Below are 15,546 nucleotides of genomic sequence, written 5' to 3' on the forward strand. Positions count from 1 at the left end.
CCTTTAAAACCAATAAAATTGCAAAAATACCCCTTTTAAAACCAATAGAATTGCAAAAATACCTCTATAAAACAAAGAAAATTGCAAAAATACCATTGAAAACCACTAATATTACAGAAATACCCCTATAAAACCATTAAATTTGCAAAAATACCCCTATAAAACGAAAATTGCAAAAATGCCCTTGCAAACCATTAATATACCCTATAAAAATATAAAATAGCCTTGAAAAGCACTAATATTACAGAAATACCACTTTAAAACCACTAATATTACGTGGTGGGTATGGGTCTAGGAGCTGTGTTCGTGTATCAGTTCCCCAAAAGTAAAGTCATCCAGATCTCTATGCTAAATTTCTAAGCTATTTGTATTTTTTCATAGATTCATTTGGACACCATAACTTGCAAGATCACGGTTATCCTCGAGGCTTTTTCCAGCATATACAATTCTCTGATAACCAAAAGGATAATGACAAAGAATCCTCAGTTTCTGAAAAATCTTGTCCTTGACATCGCTGAATCGATGGTATAACGTTTTTGTACATCAAGACTCCACAGCAATTGTCTTCCCACTCCATGTCTTTACAAATATCTGGATCATGTATTGAACTATCATCTGGGTTTTGAGTGTTTTTAGTGATTTTTTTAATAATTTTTATTTTCATCCAAATATGGAAAAGCTCTTTTTGCAGCAATAAAGTGTTAACATTTTTAATAGTAAGGACAAAAAAAAAAAAAAAAAAAAAAAAAAAAAAAAAGAAATTTGGAGATGAAAATCGAACTTTATACAAATTTCAGGTACAAACAATATTTTACCTTCTAAATGTTATAGAGAAAAGCAAAGAGTAAATAGAGAGAGAACCTGAATAACTTCAAAATTTATAAGAAACATGCATTCCTCGAATTTACTGAATAAATATTATAGTGGAAAACGAAAGGGTATATAAAGAGAAACAAGTTTCTTAGGTAGTGATTCTAGTGAACCTCATACGCTTCGTTTGATGACAAACAAAAAACCATGTGCATGTCAAACAAAAGCACATGAGGAAAACATAAGTAGAAAATAAAGAACCTTAATAATCTTTCCTTTCAAATATTACCATCTAAAACAAAGTCCTATAAATCACGGCCCACCTCTGATAGGTCCAGTTAATGTTTCCAAACGCCATGCAGATTCCATTACAGGGTTAAACTTTACTTTTGTATGTGACAACCCTTACAATTGAATCACTGTTAATCCCGTAATCTGCCAGTGAACGGTGATCCTGCAGTGCTTCTTCATGAAAGAATATTTCCTTCACTGGAAATCGCCTTTTCTTCTCAATCATAGCCTTCAAATTGCAAATGGTGGTAAATCTCTGAATTGGGTTCACAATGCAATCTATTCGCATTGGAATGATTGTTTGTGAGGGTGAAAAAACCATACTAAGAGTGGAATGCATCTGGACACCATAACTAGCTAGATCACGGTTATCCTCAAGCATTTTTCCAGCAAATAAAATATTCTGAAATTCACAACGAATCCTCAGTTTCCGAAAAATCCTGTCTTTGACATTCCTGATGGTATAATGATGTTGTACATAAAGAGTAATGGTCTTCCCACTCCATGTCTTGACAAATATCTGGATCATGGCAGGAAACATCGATAAGACAGTTCCATCTTTAATGCCATAAGAAGCCAAGGTTTTGCAAACCGTAAGTTTATTCCCAGCATAGACCAGATCCCAATCATTCACCGGGACACCTATCATGCCCCCAATTATTGCTTTGACATCATGAATGGTAAACAAAAGTTTAACTTCCAGTTTCACAATCTCTTCAGTCCCTACTCCCACATAAATTTGTATGGCATCTTTTGGATTGAAAACCAAATGAAGGGTTGACTCATTTGAAATATTGAGTGAGGCTAGAATCCCATTATCTTCAAGTAGTTTTCCACCATAAATAAGAGTGTACCGATCTGACAGAATCCCCTCCTTGGCTTGAATGATTGATTTGATGTTTTGGATAGTATCACAAGTCCTCACTTCAACTGCAATGGTTCTCTGATCTGATGGTAATCTAACATATATCTTCATTCCAGCTAAATCCTGGCTAACAAGGTGGAGAGTGGAGCCCTGCTGTATACCATAATCCAGCAACCTTTGGTCATCCTTGAGCTGATTACCAGAAAAAAAGAGCTGCTGATGACTCTCAGAAATGCCTTCCTTCTCACGTAAAAATGCTTTGAGTTCACTAATTTTCCCATACCGTTTAAACTTTAAGGCCACTGTCTTTTTGATCTTCAAGTATAAACTTATCTGTGGCCAAAAGCTAGTATAATTTACTAAGAGCGCACAAAGATTATTTAAAAGAAGCATATATTTTTTGACAGACTTAATGTTCCAACAAACATTTTTTTTTTTTTTGGGGGGGGGGGGGGGGGGAGACAAAAACAAAAGAAAATACTGCTGAAGGCCTTGTAACCATGAGAACAGAAGATTGATTAGAGTTGTTGAGCAGGACCACCACTGTTATAGAAACCCAACAAACCTAGGAAGCTAAACTTAGCTGCAGTTTATAGCATGTATAATAATAGGAATTATCTGGGAAATTAAATTCAGTTCATACAAAATATCCACAGAGAAGAATTACTTCTATACGTGTCTATTCCCTCTTGATATGTGTGAAAAAAATAGAAGAAGCAGAAAAAACATATGCATGTACAAACAAAATTGTCATCTGTACATGTACATAATCAAGAGATGAGATAGAAGTAATTGTTATCTGTACATGTATATATTCTAGAGATGAGATAATGGCAAAATGATAGTATGACCAAATCAGATATTTAAGAGAAAGATTGGCATGCCAATCACACACAAAACAAGCAACATTTTTGTGCAAAAATGTCTGCGCAATGCAAGAATCAAACACCAAACAAAAATTCACACATTACAAGATCATATATCCATGTCCCACCCCTAAGTCTATTCATTTAATTTAGTATAAAAGCAAATGCTAACCATGCTGTTTTACTGCAGTTATTTTTGTCTCAAAATGTCAGTGGAACATTTAAAACCAGCCCTTAAATTGGGGTTTCCACCCTTTATACACTTCACAATCTCTAAAATCTCAAACCTCAAGCCAGTGTTAATGGAAATGGGCAGGGATTACTTAACTACTGACTACCACAGTCCAAAAACTTGTATATGTGCCAATTAATTCACCATACCCATTTTTTATTGGTAAATTACACACACCCAGTGAGTTTTGAACCCAAGACCTCACCCTCCATCCCATTATTATGGAAGGAGGAAGTGCATTTGGCACCACACCAATCATCCATCCTTCATCAAACTGCTTAACTACAATTCAAACACATAAGCTATAAAGATCATTGTGAATATCATTAAATTTCATTTCACTCAATTCTATTTCTTATATCTATTGGATCAGTTTTTTTTTTTTTTTTTTTTTTTTTTTTTTTTTTTTTTTTAACAAATCCACTGTTTTGATCACATTTCCTCTTATTACTCTCCACGCTTACAACATTATCAAGATGACCAGGGATCAATAACTATTTCATCCATAAAATATTTAAATTTTAATTTTACACAACATAAATGAGTTTATTGATTGAATAATAAAATAACATCAAAACTCGGCGGGCTAACCAAGAACGGAGAACTGTGTAATCCAACAGTTTAGCCCATATATATGGAAAAAGCAAAGAAGTAAATTATAAGTTATAACCAACAAAAAAGAGAAATGGACCCTGATATTCTCAAAGTCGTACTGAATATTCATCTTCAAAATACCTATGGTCACCTCAACTTCAATACAAAATTTCTTCCATTTTCCATAATTTTCCCCTATTTTCTCTCAAACCAAACACTTCAGAGGAAAAAAAAAAACTCAAGAGTGTCAAGAATGAACGCACTTCAAGAATCACAAAAACTAGGTAATAAAAACCCAATAATATTATTAATAACAACAAGAAAAAGTCTTAAACTTGGAACATAGATACACAGAAACACATAAAATGCAAACAAATACAGATGGGGGTAACTGAAACAAGGAATTTGATACCAAATAATAATAATAATAATAAAAAAGGGAACCTCTTCTTGGGTAGAGGTGGAGGCGGCGGTAGAGTTGGAGTTGGAGGAGCTTGACGGGAACCAACGATTGGGATTTCTCCGAGTTCCCATGGAAAGCAAAACTGAAAAGAAAAATAAAAATCCTTGGAATTTGTATTGTATTGTATTGTATGTGTATCTCAGATGGATCGGATCGTCAACGAATGAAGTCGACCACTCCTCTGGTCTTTCGAACTCGATAATTATTAGTATTTTTTAATCCTAAATAAATGTATTCCTTAAATACACTACATATGTCAACAACTTCAGTGAAGTCACAAGACTTCCAAGTTCCAACTGGACTGGACTAGGCCGGTTAGTTAGTTCAAACACATATTTTCACATTTTAAATAATTTTACACAAATTTTAACACATTTTTTTATTCACATATATATCAAAAATATCCAAACAATATTACTTAAATTTTTCTACCAAACAGGCTCAATTGGAAGAGTTGGAGTTATGTACTACTAATAATAAATGCTATCAGATTAGCAAAAATAAAGGGTAAACTACGTATTTGGTCCCTATTCTATACATCATATTTTAATTTGGTCATTAACTTTTTAGTTATATCAATTTGATCCCTAACTTTTCAGTACCGTGTCAATTTAGTCTTTACTATTATTTTTTGGATAAAAATTGATAACCCAGTCAAAATAAAAAATTAACTTTCGTTAATGTGTCATACTAATTGTGGGTACCTAAGGTATGCTTAGGCATGCTTGTAATGTCCTAGACATGCTTGCAACGTCCTTGACCGTTCTCGGCATGCTTGGCAATGTCCTCGACATGCTTGGCAACGTCCTTGGCCGACCTCGGCATGCTTTGCAACGTTTTAGGCATCCCACATCGAAGAGAAATCCCCCCACTTTCTACCTTATAAGCTTTGAAGCGAAGGAGTAGTGTACCACTACTTGCCGAGGTCGGCCGAGAACGTTGCAAAGCATGCCGAGGACGGCCAAGGACGTTGCAAGCATGCCTAGGACATTGCAAGCATGCCTTAGGTACCCATACTAATAAAATGTTATCAAATATTTTTAGTAGGCCCCACGGTTCAAGTCATTCTCCATTGTCCTTTGTGCTGTTTTTGCTTTGTGGTTTTGAAATTTGAACTAGACCTTTACAAAACCTGTTAACTCTAACCAAACCCCACAGCTTAAATAGCCTACTCAAAATCCCCATAAAATTTTTATTTAAAGCAAAAACGAGTTGATGTGATCCGACTCTATATATATATATAAATATATATATATATATATATATATTTTAATATAAAATTTGATAGAGAGAATGGCCATTTACATATTAAGAAGTATTAATCAATTGATCGAAAATTATATTTTATGCTAAATCATGTAAAAGTGACATGACGTCAACTATCCAAAGATAATGATTTTGTTAAATCAAATAACAACTACCAAAATTTTTCTTTCTAATTTGACCACAAGGCAATAATATTCAGAGAAATTGAGCTTACAATACAAATTTTGAGGAGTCCGGTTAATGTATGCCCTCAGAACATACATTAACAATATATTTTAAAAGTGGGTTCTAGCTAGGGGTGTGCGTGGTTCGATTAGCTCGGTTTTTTCTCAAAATTGTTACCGAACCGATAGGGATCAGTTTTCTCATAATTAAAACCGATTCATACCGATTAAGGTCGGTTTTCCGACCTATAGTGGTGTTGTTTGGTCGGCTCAATTTAATTGGTTTGGTCGGTTTGAAACGTTAAAAATTCTAGTTTTTATTTTTTTATTTTTTATTTTTATGTATATATAAAAAAAATCCTTTCAACCTATTCAGTGTTCAATGAGACTAAAGTAACAATGTAACACTACAAAGTCCAAACATGTGCTGAAAATTTGATAATAAAAAAAAATATTTTACAAAAAAAAAATGATAAATATTACTAAGTTTATAGCTTCTATTGTTAAAATATTGTAAACGTAGCATTAATAATTTTTTTTTTTTTAAGTATAGATAAATATTAGTATATATTATACACCACTATACCTACACAGTAGACCTACACAGTGGTGGGAAAATTGAGTTATATCTAAGTCTGACACTTGGATTTTTCTTTTCAACTTTTCTTTTGTCATTTCCAAGCTAGACACTTATGGGGGTCATAAAAGTTGAAACATTAAAAGACTAAAACTTTAAATGGGTACTAATCTCTCTAGAAGACAATAGAAACTAGGAATTACTAGAGTAATAAAAGACTAGACCAGTGCACTGCAGAACGAAGAAGAACCAGTGCAAAATGAAGAAGAGAAGAAGAAGAGAGAGAAGAAGAAGAACGACGGCATGCAACATGGTGGAGACCATTAATGGGTTTGAAGTTTTTTTTTTTTTTTTTTTTTAAAGACAAAATCTCGGTAAAATGACGCTATATCCAAAGTTCCAAACATCTGAAACAGGGGTCGGTATGGTTCGGCAAGGCTTTGGTTTTGGATTTGCTACTCCAATTACTACACTGCACTGGAGTCGGAACTCTCTTCGCATTCCGTTCGCCAGCATCGGCTCTGTCGGTCGGTTGTAGTGGCGGTGCAGTAAGGTCGGCGCCGGTCAGTCTTGTCGGCATCGGTACTAGTTTGCACAGCCCTAGTACTTCTAGCTAGCTCAACTGGTAAAATTTCTGATAGTTGAATAAGAGATTTGGAGTTCAATCCCTACCTACACCAAAAACTGATTGATGTCTTGGTCTGATGATAAAGAGCTATCATTAGGAGCAAACGCCAGAGGTTAAAACTCTCTCTAAAAAAAAAATTTATCAGGAATTGAAAAATGTGTCAATTTTTTTTTTTTCAATTTTCAATAAAAAATTTCTTAAAATGATTTACTAACATATATTTTAAGGGCATAGGTTAGTAAAACCCAGTTTTGAAAGCAACAGGTAGCTTAAACTGAAATAACATTTTTTTTTTCTCAACTAAAAAAAGAGAATGAAATAACATCTCTACATACTTTGGTCTGATAAAAAGGCTCAGTGCATTAGTCTAAACCCCAATTTTTTGCAATAAAACCTATAACATCCTTATTGATGGTGTCACAAAAAACATCAACTCCTGAACTTGTCCATATGGCTCGTCCAATGAAAGACAAGCTAGGGCGAACCAGACAAACGAAGTGATCGTCCCAAGCGTCCTTGCTAACCTCATCCGTCTTTGGACTGACGAGATCCCATGGGAATCTTATCCATCCTTAATCATTTTTACAAGGACAAGCCGTCCTAGATAGTCTTGTCCGTCCTTAATGAAAGATGGACGAGTTCACTGGATTAACTACTAAGTGCCAAATTCTACATTAACTACTATGGAACGATCCGTCCAAGTGAGTTAACTTCCATAGCGGTTATGGAAGTTATCCCCAATTCTCTGGACTCCTCGACATTAGGAACGGTTATTAAGTAGATAACCGTTCCATACATACTATATAAGGATTCTTCGATGAGAGGTAAGGCATTCAGAAATTTTTATTCAAGAAAATACTCCCTTCTTACAGAGAATTCCAAGTTCACTAACTTCATCATCGGAGGACTTTTGGCCGGTCCCCACCAGTCTCCTCTGATTCAATGTTCTTGTTTACAGGGTACAGCCCAAAGATCATCAGCGTTCGAGACTTATCAACCTACTGATATCCAAGGAACTATCAGTTGGTGCCGTCTGTGGGAAGAGATTGTTTTACAGTTTACTTCTCCATGACAAAAGGTTGATGGTTCGGACTAGATCGAGGGCTACTAGCCCAGGCCATTAGGGAAGTAGCAACCCTCATCGCGATTGCCAATCTGCACCGATCATGCAGACATCATCTGTCCAACATGCACAATCTATGGCGGCCGCTATGGTGGAGTTGACTCGCCAAAACCAAGAGTTAAGAATGAAGATTAATATGAGGAGGCAGATGCGTGAAGAACGTGAAGAAAGAGGACAAACACAAAGTCATGGTGATAGAGAGAATACTGAAATTGGAAGTCAGTTCAGAGGCACCACTTCACGAACGGTACCACACTTGAAAGAAGAAATAGACCAAATGAAGAAAGTCATGGAGGAAATGAAAGAGAATATGAGGAGGGTGAATCCGATAGAAGATTTGGTTCACAGAACTGATTCCCCTTTCACGGCTTCCATCAACGGTCACCCTCTACCATCAAAGTTCAAGTTGCCTTCTCTGGATTCATATGATGGAACACGCGACCCGCTTGATCACATCGCCACCTTTAAGACCACCATGCATCTTCAAGGGGTGCCTGACGAAATAATGTGTAGAGCCTTCCCTACCACCCTTAAGGGCCCAGCACGAGTTTGGTTCAGCAAAATACCCCCGAATTCGGTAAGTTCTTTTGAAGAGTTGAGCAAGTTGTTCGTTAACAATTTCATTGGGGGACAAAGGCACAAGCGTTTCTCGTCCAGCTTGTTGACCATAGAGCAGGGGGAGAACGAGAGCCTGCGATCATTTATCACCCGTTTCAACAGAGAAGCCCTGAGTGTGGACGAAGCAAATGATAAGCTCCTATTGGCAGCCTTCCATAATGGGGTGAATTCGGATTTGTTTATACATAAACTCTATGAAAAAGAGCTTCAGTCCATGGCTGAACTTGTCCATTCGACTCAAAATTTTATGAATGCAGAAGACGCGATCATTGCTAAGAAGAGGAAAAGGTCTGAGAGAGTAGACGCAAACCCCAGTCGCCATCCCGAGCAAGGCCTTCATCCAAAGAAGGGACGGACGAAAGAAAGGAAAGACCGAGATAGTAAGAAGACAGGCTCTTCAACACGGAACCAGCAATATACCCCTTTGAACATCCCACTTGAGCAGGTCCTTATGCAGATCCTTCCTTGAAGTGGCCGGAGAAAATGAAGGGAGATCCTAATAAGCACAACAGGAACAAGTATTGTCGCTTCCATAGGGATCATGGTCATGATACAGACGAGTGTTTCGATTTAAAGCAGCAAATTGAAAATTTCATAAGGTAAGGGAAGTTGAGGAATTTCCTTGGACGAGACCACAGGGACGAGAAACAGAAAGAGAAGATGGAAGAATCATCACAACCACTGCTCGGAGAAATAAGAGTCATTATGGGGGGAAGTTTAACAAGCCAATCGTCCAAGTCTAAGAAAACATACTTGAAGGTAGTGCAGAGCGTTCAACTTTCTGGATGGTCACCGAGAGCAAGGTCCACGGACGAACAAGCAATCACCTTCACGGATGAAGACGCTGAGAGAATTCATCACCCCCATGATGATGCTCTCGTTATCACCTTATTAATTGCTGACTACACAACTAGAAGAGTGCTTGTGGACAACGGAAGCTCGGCAAACATTTTATATTATCTAGCTTTTCAGCAGATGAGGTTAGGACGAGACCAGCTCCATCCAGTAAACTCCCCCCTAGAGGTTTTGGTGGAATGAAGGTGCAACCCGTGGGTACTATTTCCTTATCAGTGGTAGTGGGGGCATACCCACGACAAATCACCAAGGATGTGAACTTCCTTGTGGTAGATTGTCCATCCTCCTACAACGCCATAATTGGAAGACCAACTTTGAATAGTTGGAAGGCTGTTACCTCTACTTACCACTTATCAGTCAAGTTTCCAACAGAACACGGAGTAGGGCAGGTACAAGGGGACTAACTAGCAGTAACAGAATGTTACCTGGCCATGTTGGCCATGGATGAACAAGTTCAAGCCATGAATATTAAAGAAAAGAGAGTTGTAGCAGAGCTTATCGAAGCATTGGAAGATATTTCCTTGGATGAAGATAACCCTGAGAGGTGTACCAGGGTCGGAGCAGATCTAGAAGAGAAGATTAAGAAGGACTTCGTCCAGTTTTTGAAGAAAAATATTGATGTGTTTGCGTGGAGTCATGAGGACATGCCAGGTATAGATCCTAGTGTCATTACCCACCGTTTGAATGCATGTTCTTCCTCCAAGCCAGTGCGGCAAAAGAAGAGAGTGTTTGCCCCTAAGAGAGATGATGCTATCAAAGACGAGGTTCAAAATTTGATGGTGGCGAAGTTTATTTAGGAAGTGTACTACCCGGATTAGTTGGCCAATGTAGTAATGGTCAAAAAGGTAAATGACAAGTGAAGAATGTGCGTAGATTTCACTGACTTAAACAAGGCTTGCCCCAAGAATAGTTATCCACTGCCACGCATTGACCAGCTGGTAGAGTCAACTACGGGCCACAAGTTGCTTAGCTTCATGGATGCTTTTTCTGGATACAATCAGATAAGGATGGACGAGGCAGACCAAGAGAAAACATCCTTTGTCACCAGTCAAGGCTTATTCTGTTATAAGGTAATGCCATTTGACTTAAAGAATGCAAGGGCGACATATTAGAGATTGGTCAACCACATGTTTCGCCCGCAGATTGGGCAGAATGTGGAAGACTATGTAGATAACATGTTGGTGAACAGTCAGGATGAGGGAAGGCATCTAGATGACCTGTAGGAGACATTTGACACACTAAGACAATATCACATGAAGCTGAATCCTAGCAAATGTGCTTTTGGAGTATCATCAGGGAAATTCCTTGGCTTTATGGTCTCCCACAGGGGAATTGAAGCGAATCCTGATAAAATTCAAGCAATACTGGATATGAAGCCTCCACAAAATACCAAAGAAATCCAATCCCTTACTGGACGAGTTGCTGCACTCAATAGGTTTGTCTTTAAAGCCACTGACAAATGTTTGCCATTTTTTAAGGTTCTTAGAAAAACATTCGAATGAACCGATGAGTGTCAGAGAGCTTTCGAAGATCTGAAGGCATACCTTACCATGGCTCCATTACTATGTCCATCAGTGGTAGGAGAGGAGTTATATTTATACATAGCAGTAACCCCGCATGCCGTGAGCTTAGCATTGATAAGAGAAGAAGATAAAGTGCAAAGATCTGTGTACTATGCGAGTAAGGTATTGAGGGGAGCGGAAGGACGGTATCCACAAATGGAGAAATTAGCCTTCGCATTGATCACCGCTTCCAGGAAGCTGAGGCATTATTTCCAGGCACATGTCATTAATGTCATGACAGATCATTCGCTCAAGAAGGCAATGAATAGATTGGAAGCTGCAGGACGATTGATCCAGTAGGCTGTAGAGCTCAGTGAGTTTGACATTAGATATCAACCAAGGCATGTCATAAAAGCTCAAGCACTAGCAGATTTCATTGCGGAGTTTACCCCAAGTCATGATGAGATAGAAGACAGTAAGAGATGGGTCGTCCATGTGGATAGTTCGTGTACACGGCATGTAGGTGGAATTGGTGTGGTCCTACAATCTCCAGAAGGAGACAAACTGAAACATAAGGTTCATCTACAGTACCAAGCAACTAATAATGAAGTCGAGTATGAAGCCCTTCTCAAAGGGCTAGAATTAGCTAAGTCTGTGGAAGCCAAGTCTATACTCGTCCTAGAGGATTTTCAGTTGATTATGGAGTAAGTAAATGGGATGTATGAAGCGAAGGAAGAACAGATGAGGAAATATCTTAGTAGGGTGATGCGCCTTATGAAAAGATTTGAAAAAGCTGACTTCGTTCAAATCCCAAGGGAGGAGAACATGGAAGCTGATACCATAGCAAAAGAAGCCTCAACGAATGAATCAATGGACGAATCTGATGAAGTTCAGTATATGCCAAGTATAGATATCCCGGAAGTACAACAGGTGGATAGTAGAGGAAATTGGATGATCCCGATTATATCATATTTGAAAGACGGACGACTACCAGAAGAGAAGGACGAAGCCAGGAAGTTGAGGGTGAGATCGACTAAGTACGTTCTTATGGACGAAGTGCTATACAAGAGAGGCTTTTCCCAACCTTATCTTAGGTGCTTAGCTCCGGACGAAGCAAACTACGTACTGGGAGAAGTTCATGAAGGAGCATGTGGCAATCACTTAGGAGCCAGGTCACTTGTGCCAATGGTTTAGTAATGTCTCCAGACAACCATCAGAATACCTCACACCGATGGTGACACCATGGCTCTTTGCACAATGGGGACTAGACATTTTGGGTCCTTTCCCTCTAGGCACAAGGCAAATGAAGTTTCTAGTGGTGGGCATCGATTATTTCACCAAATGGGTGGAAATTGAACCGTTAGCAAATATCACACAATAGAATGTAAAAAATTTCATGTGGAAGAACATTGTGTGCAGATTTGGAGTACCGAAGGTATTGGTGTCTGATAACGGACGACAATTTGACAATGCACTCTTCAGAGACTTTTGCTTACACTTTGGAATTCAAAACCATTATTCCTCGCCTGCACACCCCAAGCCAACGGCCAAGCTGAAGTTGCAAACCGATCTTTGTTGAAAATCATCAAGACTCGGCTTGAGGGGGCAAAGGGAATATGGCCAGACGAGTTACCAGGAGTTTTATGGGCGTACAGGACCACAGTGAGAACCCTTACGAGAGAGACTCCTTTCAAGCTAGCCTATGGAAGTGACGCAGTCATACCTGTAGAAATACATATGGCCAATCATAGGGTGATGATGTATCAAGACAAGGATAATGAAGAGCAACTCCGTTTGAACCTCGATCTGATAGACGAGGTAAGGGCAGACGTAGAACACAGGGCAGCAAAGTACAAGAACCTCATGGCTAGGCAGTATGATGCGATGGTGAAGCCAAGGCGTTTCAACATAGGAGATCTCGTCTTGAGAAAAGTCTCTTTGTCAACCAAAAACCCAGCACATGGGAAGTTAGGCCCAAATTGGGAAGGACCATATAGAGTTATTAACTGTAAAAGACAAGGATCCTACTACTTGGAGGCCCTGGACGGGAGAAAATTGGAACATCCTTGGAATGTGGAGCACCTGAGGAGGTACTATCAGTAAAAGTGAACCTATGGATGAGCTTGGACCTTGTCCGTCTACTTACGTTCTACTTATGTTTGATGCTGTTTGTGTTTGATACTAATGTTTGATGTTGTTTGTGTTTGAAACTACTACCTTATTATTTATTATGATTGTGTCATGATTATGGAAAAAGTTATGAAGTTTGTACTTATTAAATAAAAAGGCATTAGTATGCATGTGCCTTATCTGTAAACGATATTTATGTTATGTACAAAATGTTGTGTGAATTTTACATCTCCATGCTATTTTCATCCAAGCCAACCCACAAGGGGACTGAAAGATTCAAGACGAATAAATTCTCTGGACATAGAGATGTAACGTCTAAATTTTCCTAAGTAAAACAAGGAAAAAACCTTAGGTACACTCGTCCAACTCATGGACGAGTAAAAGCCTTATAGAGCATTTTCGTCCAATTTAAAGGTGAGAATCAAAGCCAGCTGAAACAATCCAACCTCTGGACGAGAGAAAAGTTAGGCAAAATAAATTGGATGGTATGTAAAATCAGCTTGTAAGTCTTAAGACGAATAAAGCTGAATAAAAATACTACCTGCAAAGACGAGTTAGACTAATAAATAATATGAAGAATATATATTTTCACCATGGACGAGCCAAAGCTGGAGTTGATATAAATAATAGCATAACAACATTCATCCATGCAAAGAAAATGAGCCTTCATTCATTCAAAGGGTGGACGTCTTACGTCCAAAAGCCCTTGTTAAGTCAAAAAACTAAAATGATTGTTTAAAAACCCCATCCTAAAACCATGGACGACGCAAATGTACTTTGGTTACATAAGAAGGTCCCAAAACAGAGGACTGAACAAAAACCAAATAAAAGGAAAACAAACACAACGATTGTTTAAAGTATGAAAGTCTCGTCCTTAAGAAGAGGGGGCATGAGCATTAGGGTCGTCTTGGGGTGGCTGAGTGCTGGCATTGTCCTCCACATTGATGTCATCGAAGCCGGTTTGAATAAGAGAGCTGGTGGCAACAGCAAGGTTAAGTTTGATTGAGCTAAAGTCAACTTCAGGGAAGTTCTCAATAGCATCCATTTTGAAATCCTCAAAACCAATTGCATAATTACGATCCAGGGTGTCCGTGTACACTTTGGACGACTTGAATTCAGCCACAACGTCCTTTTTTGCCTTGGAGAGACAAGCACTTAGCTCGTCGTTCATCTTTTGCAAATGGTCAATACAAGTATCTTTCTCCAGTGCATCAGTCCTTAGCTCCTCGATCAGCTTTTTATGCTCAGTGACTTCCTCCTTAGCTTTTGTAGCAGCCCCAGCCCATTTTTTGCAGTCGGCATTCACTTCTTGAATCCTTGTCTCCAACAAGACCCTCGTCTTGTCCAGTTCTATTACCTGTCTGGACACTGCCATAAACTTTGACATGGCCTATGAATAGGTAAAGAACATAGGACGGTTAAATGAAGAAAAGTTGTTAAATGAACAAGGACGAGAAAGGAATATTAACATACCTTAAAGAGGTCATGGACACCAGAATGCTCAAACTCCTTTAAGCCCATGTTATAACACATGTTTATGTCTTCGTCCAAGATAGCCATTTGAAAACGCTCCCAAGCTAGATCTTCATTTTCAATGATATTCGTAGAGGGCTAGGACGAGCCAGGCATAGTTGACTTGGACAAAGGAGTCCTGGACGGAGGAGTCTTAGATGGTGTGGACTCAACCAGAGTGGGCGAGTCCACATCAACTATCTAGATGGAAGGCTGAGGCTGTGGAGGTTTAGACTTAACCACCTTGGACGAATCGTGCTTCACTCTTTTGTCTCGACGGCTGGGGAGCCCTTCTAAATCAATGTTTTTTGGCAAGAACTTTCTTTTATCCCTAGCCATAGGATGATCCTGGGACTGACCCTCAAGACGTTTTCCCTCACCCACAACTTCTTTCCCTTTGTTTTCTTTCATTGTTGACATTCCTAAAATGAGATAATAAGCAGATCAGGAATGTATAACATAGAACTTTCAAAAAAAAAAAAAACCCTAGGCTTAAAACTTACTTTTGCGCACAGTAGCCTCATGTGCAATAGCTTCGTTTGATGGCTCAGGACCCAAACCCCACTTGGCAAGACGTCTAAGAGTGACAAGAGAACGAAAGCTCCTGTCTATGTGAAGATGAGCCCTGTGGACGCGGTCACAATGAAATTTGCTTAAAGACGGACGCTTGGCGGCTACAACACAGTGAGTAAACAAGGGTTAGCAATTGTAAACAGTTCAAATAGAAGGAGAAAGATAAGGATAAACAAGGGAAAGGGACGTACCTTCTGGACGAAGGTTCCCTAAGTCCCCAGTATAAGGAGGAAAGGGATCTCTGCCAATGTCCACAGGGTTCCCTGCCCAGAAACTAGAGACAAAGATGAATTCCATCTTCCATTTTCTATCAGACGAAGCTAGGGACTTGATTAACCTACAATCATTCCCCCTAGCAGTGAACTGGTAAAAATCCTCAGACTAACTTATTTCGGAAGGTTTATAACAATAAAGGAACTCGTCCACAGTGAGAGGATGATCTCCACCAAAAACTTCCCTCCACAAAATTTGCATGGA

The 15,546-nt window shown here is 38.7% G+C and overlaps 1 protein-coding gene across 1 annotated transcript; it reads right to left on the reverse strand.

The window, feature by feature from the left end:
- Positions 1 to 877: 877 nt before the first annotated feature.
- On the reverse strand, positions 878 to 4,347 carry LOC115950899 (polyubiquitin 11-like). Its single transcript, XM_031068176.1, has 2 exons — positions 4,103 to 4,347; positions 878 to 2,299 (listed from the first exon to the last, which is right to left on the reverse strand). The coding sequence occupies exons 1-2, from the start codon at positions 4,190 to 4,192 to the stop codon at positions 1,187 to 1,189; spliced, it is 1,203 nt and encodes a 400-aa protein (XP_030924036.1). The 5' UTR covers positions 4,193 to 4,347; the 3' UTR covers positions 878 to 1,186.
- Between the last annotated feature and the right edge of the window lie 11,199 nt (positions 4,348 to 15,546).

The sequence above is a fragment of the Quercus lobata genome, chromosome 6, assembly GCF_001633185.2.
Source record: "Quercus lobata isolate SW786 chromosome 6, ValleyOak3.0 Primary Assembly, whole genome shotgun sequence".
In the NCBI taxonomy this organism is placed as follows: domain Eukaryota; kingdom Viridiplantae; phylum Streptophyta; class Magnoliopsida; order Fagales; family Fagaceae; genus Quercus; species Quercus lobata.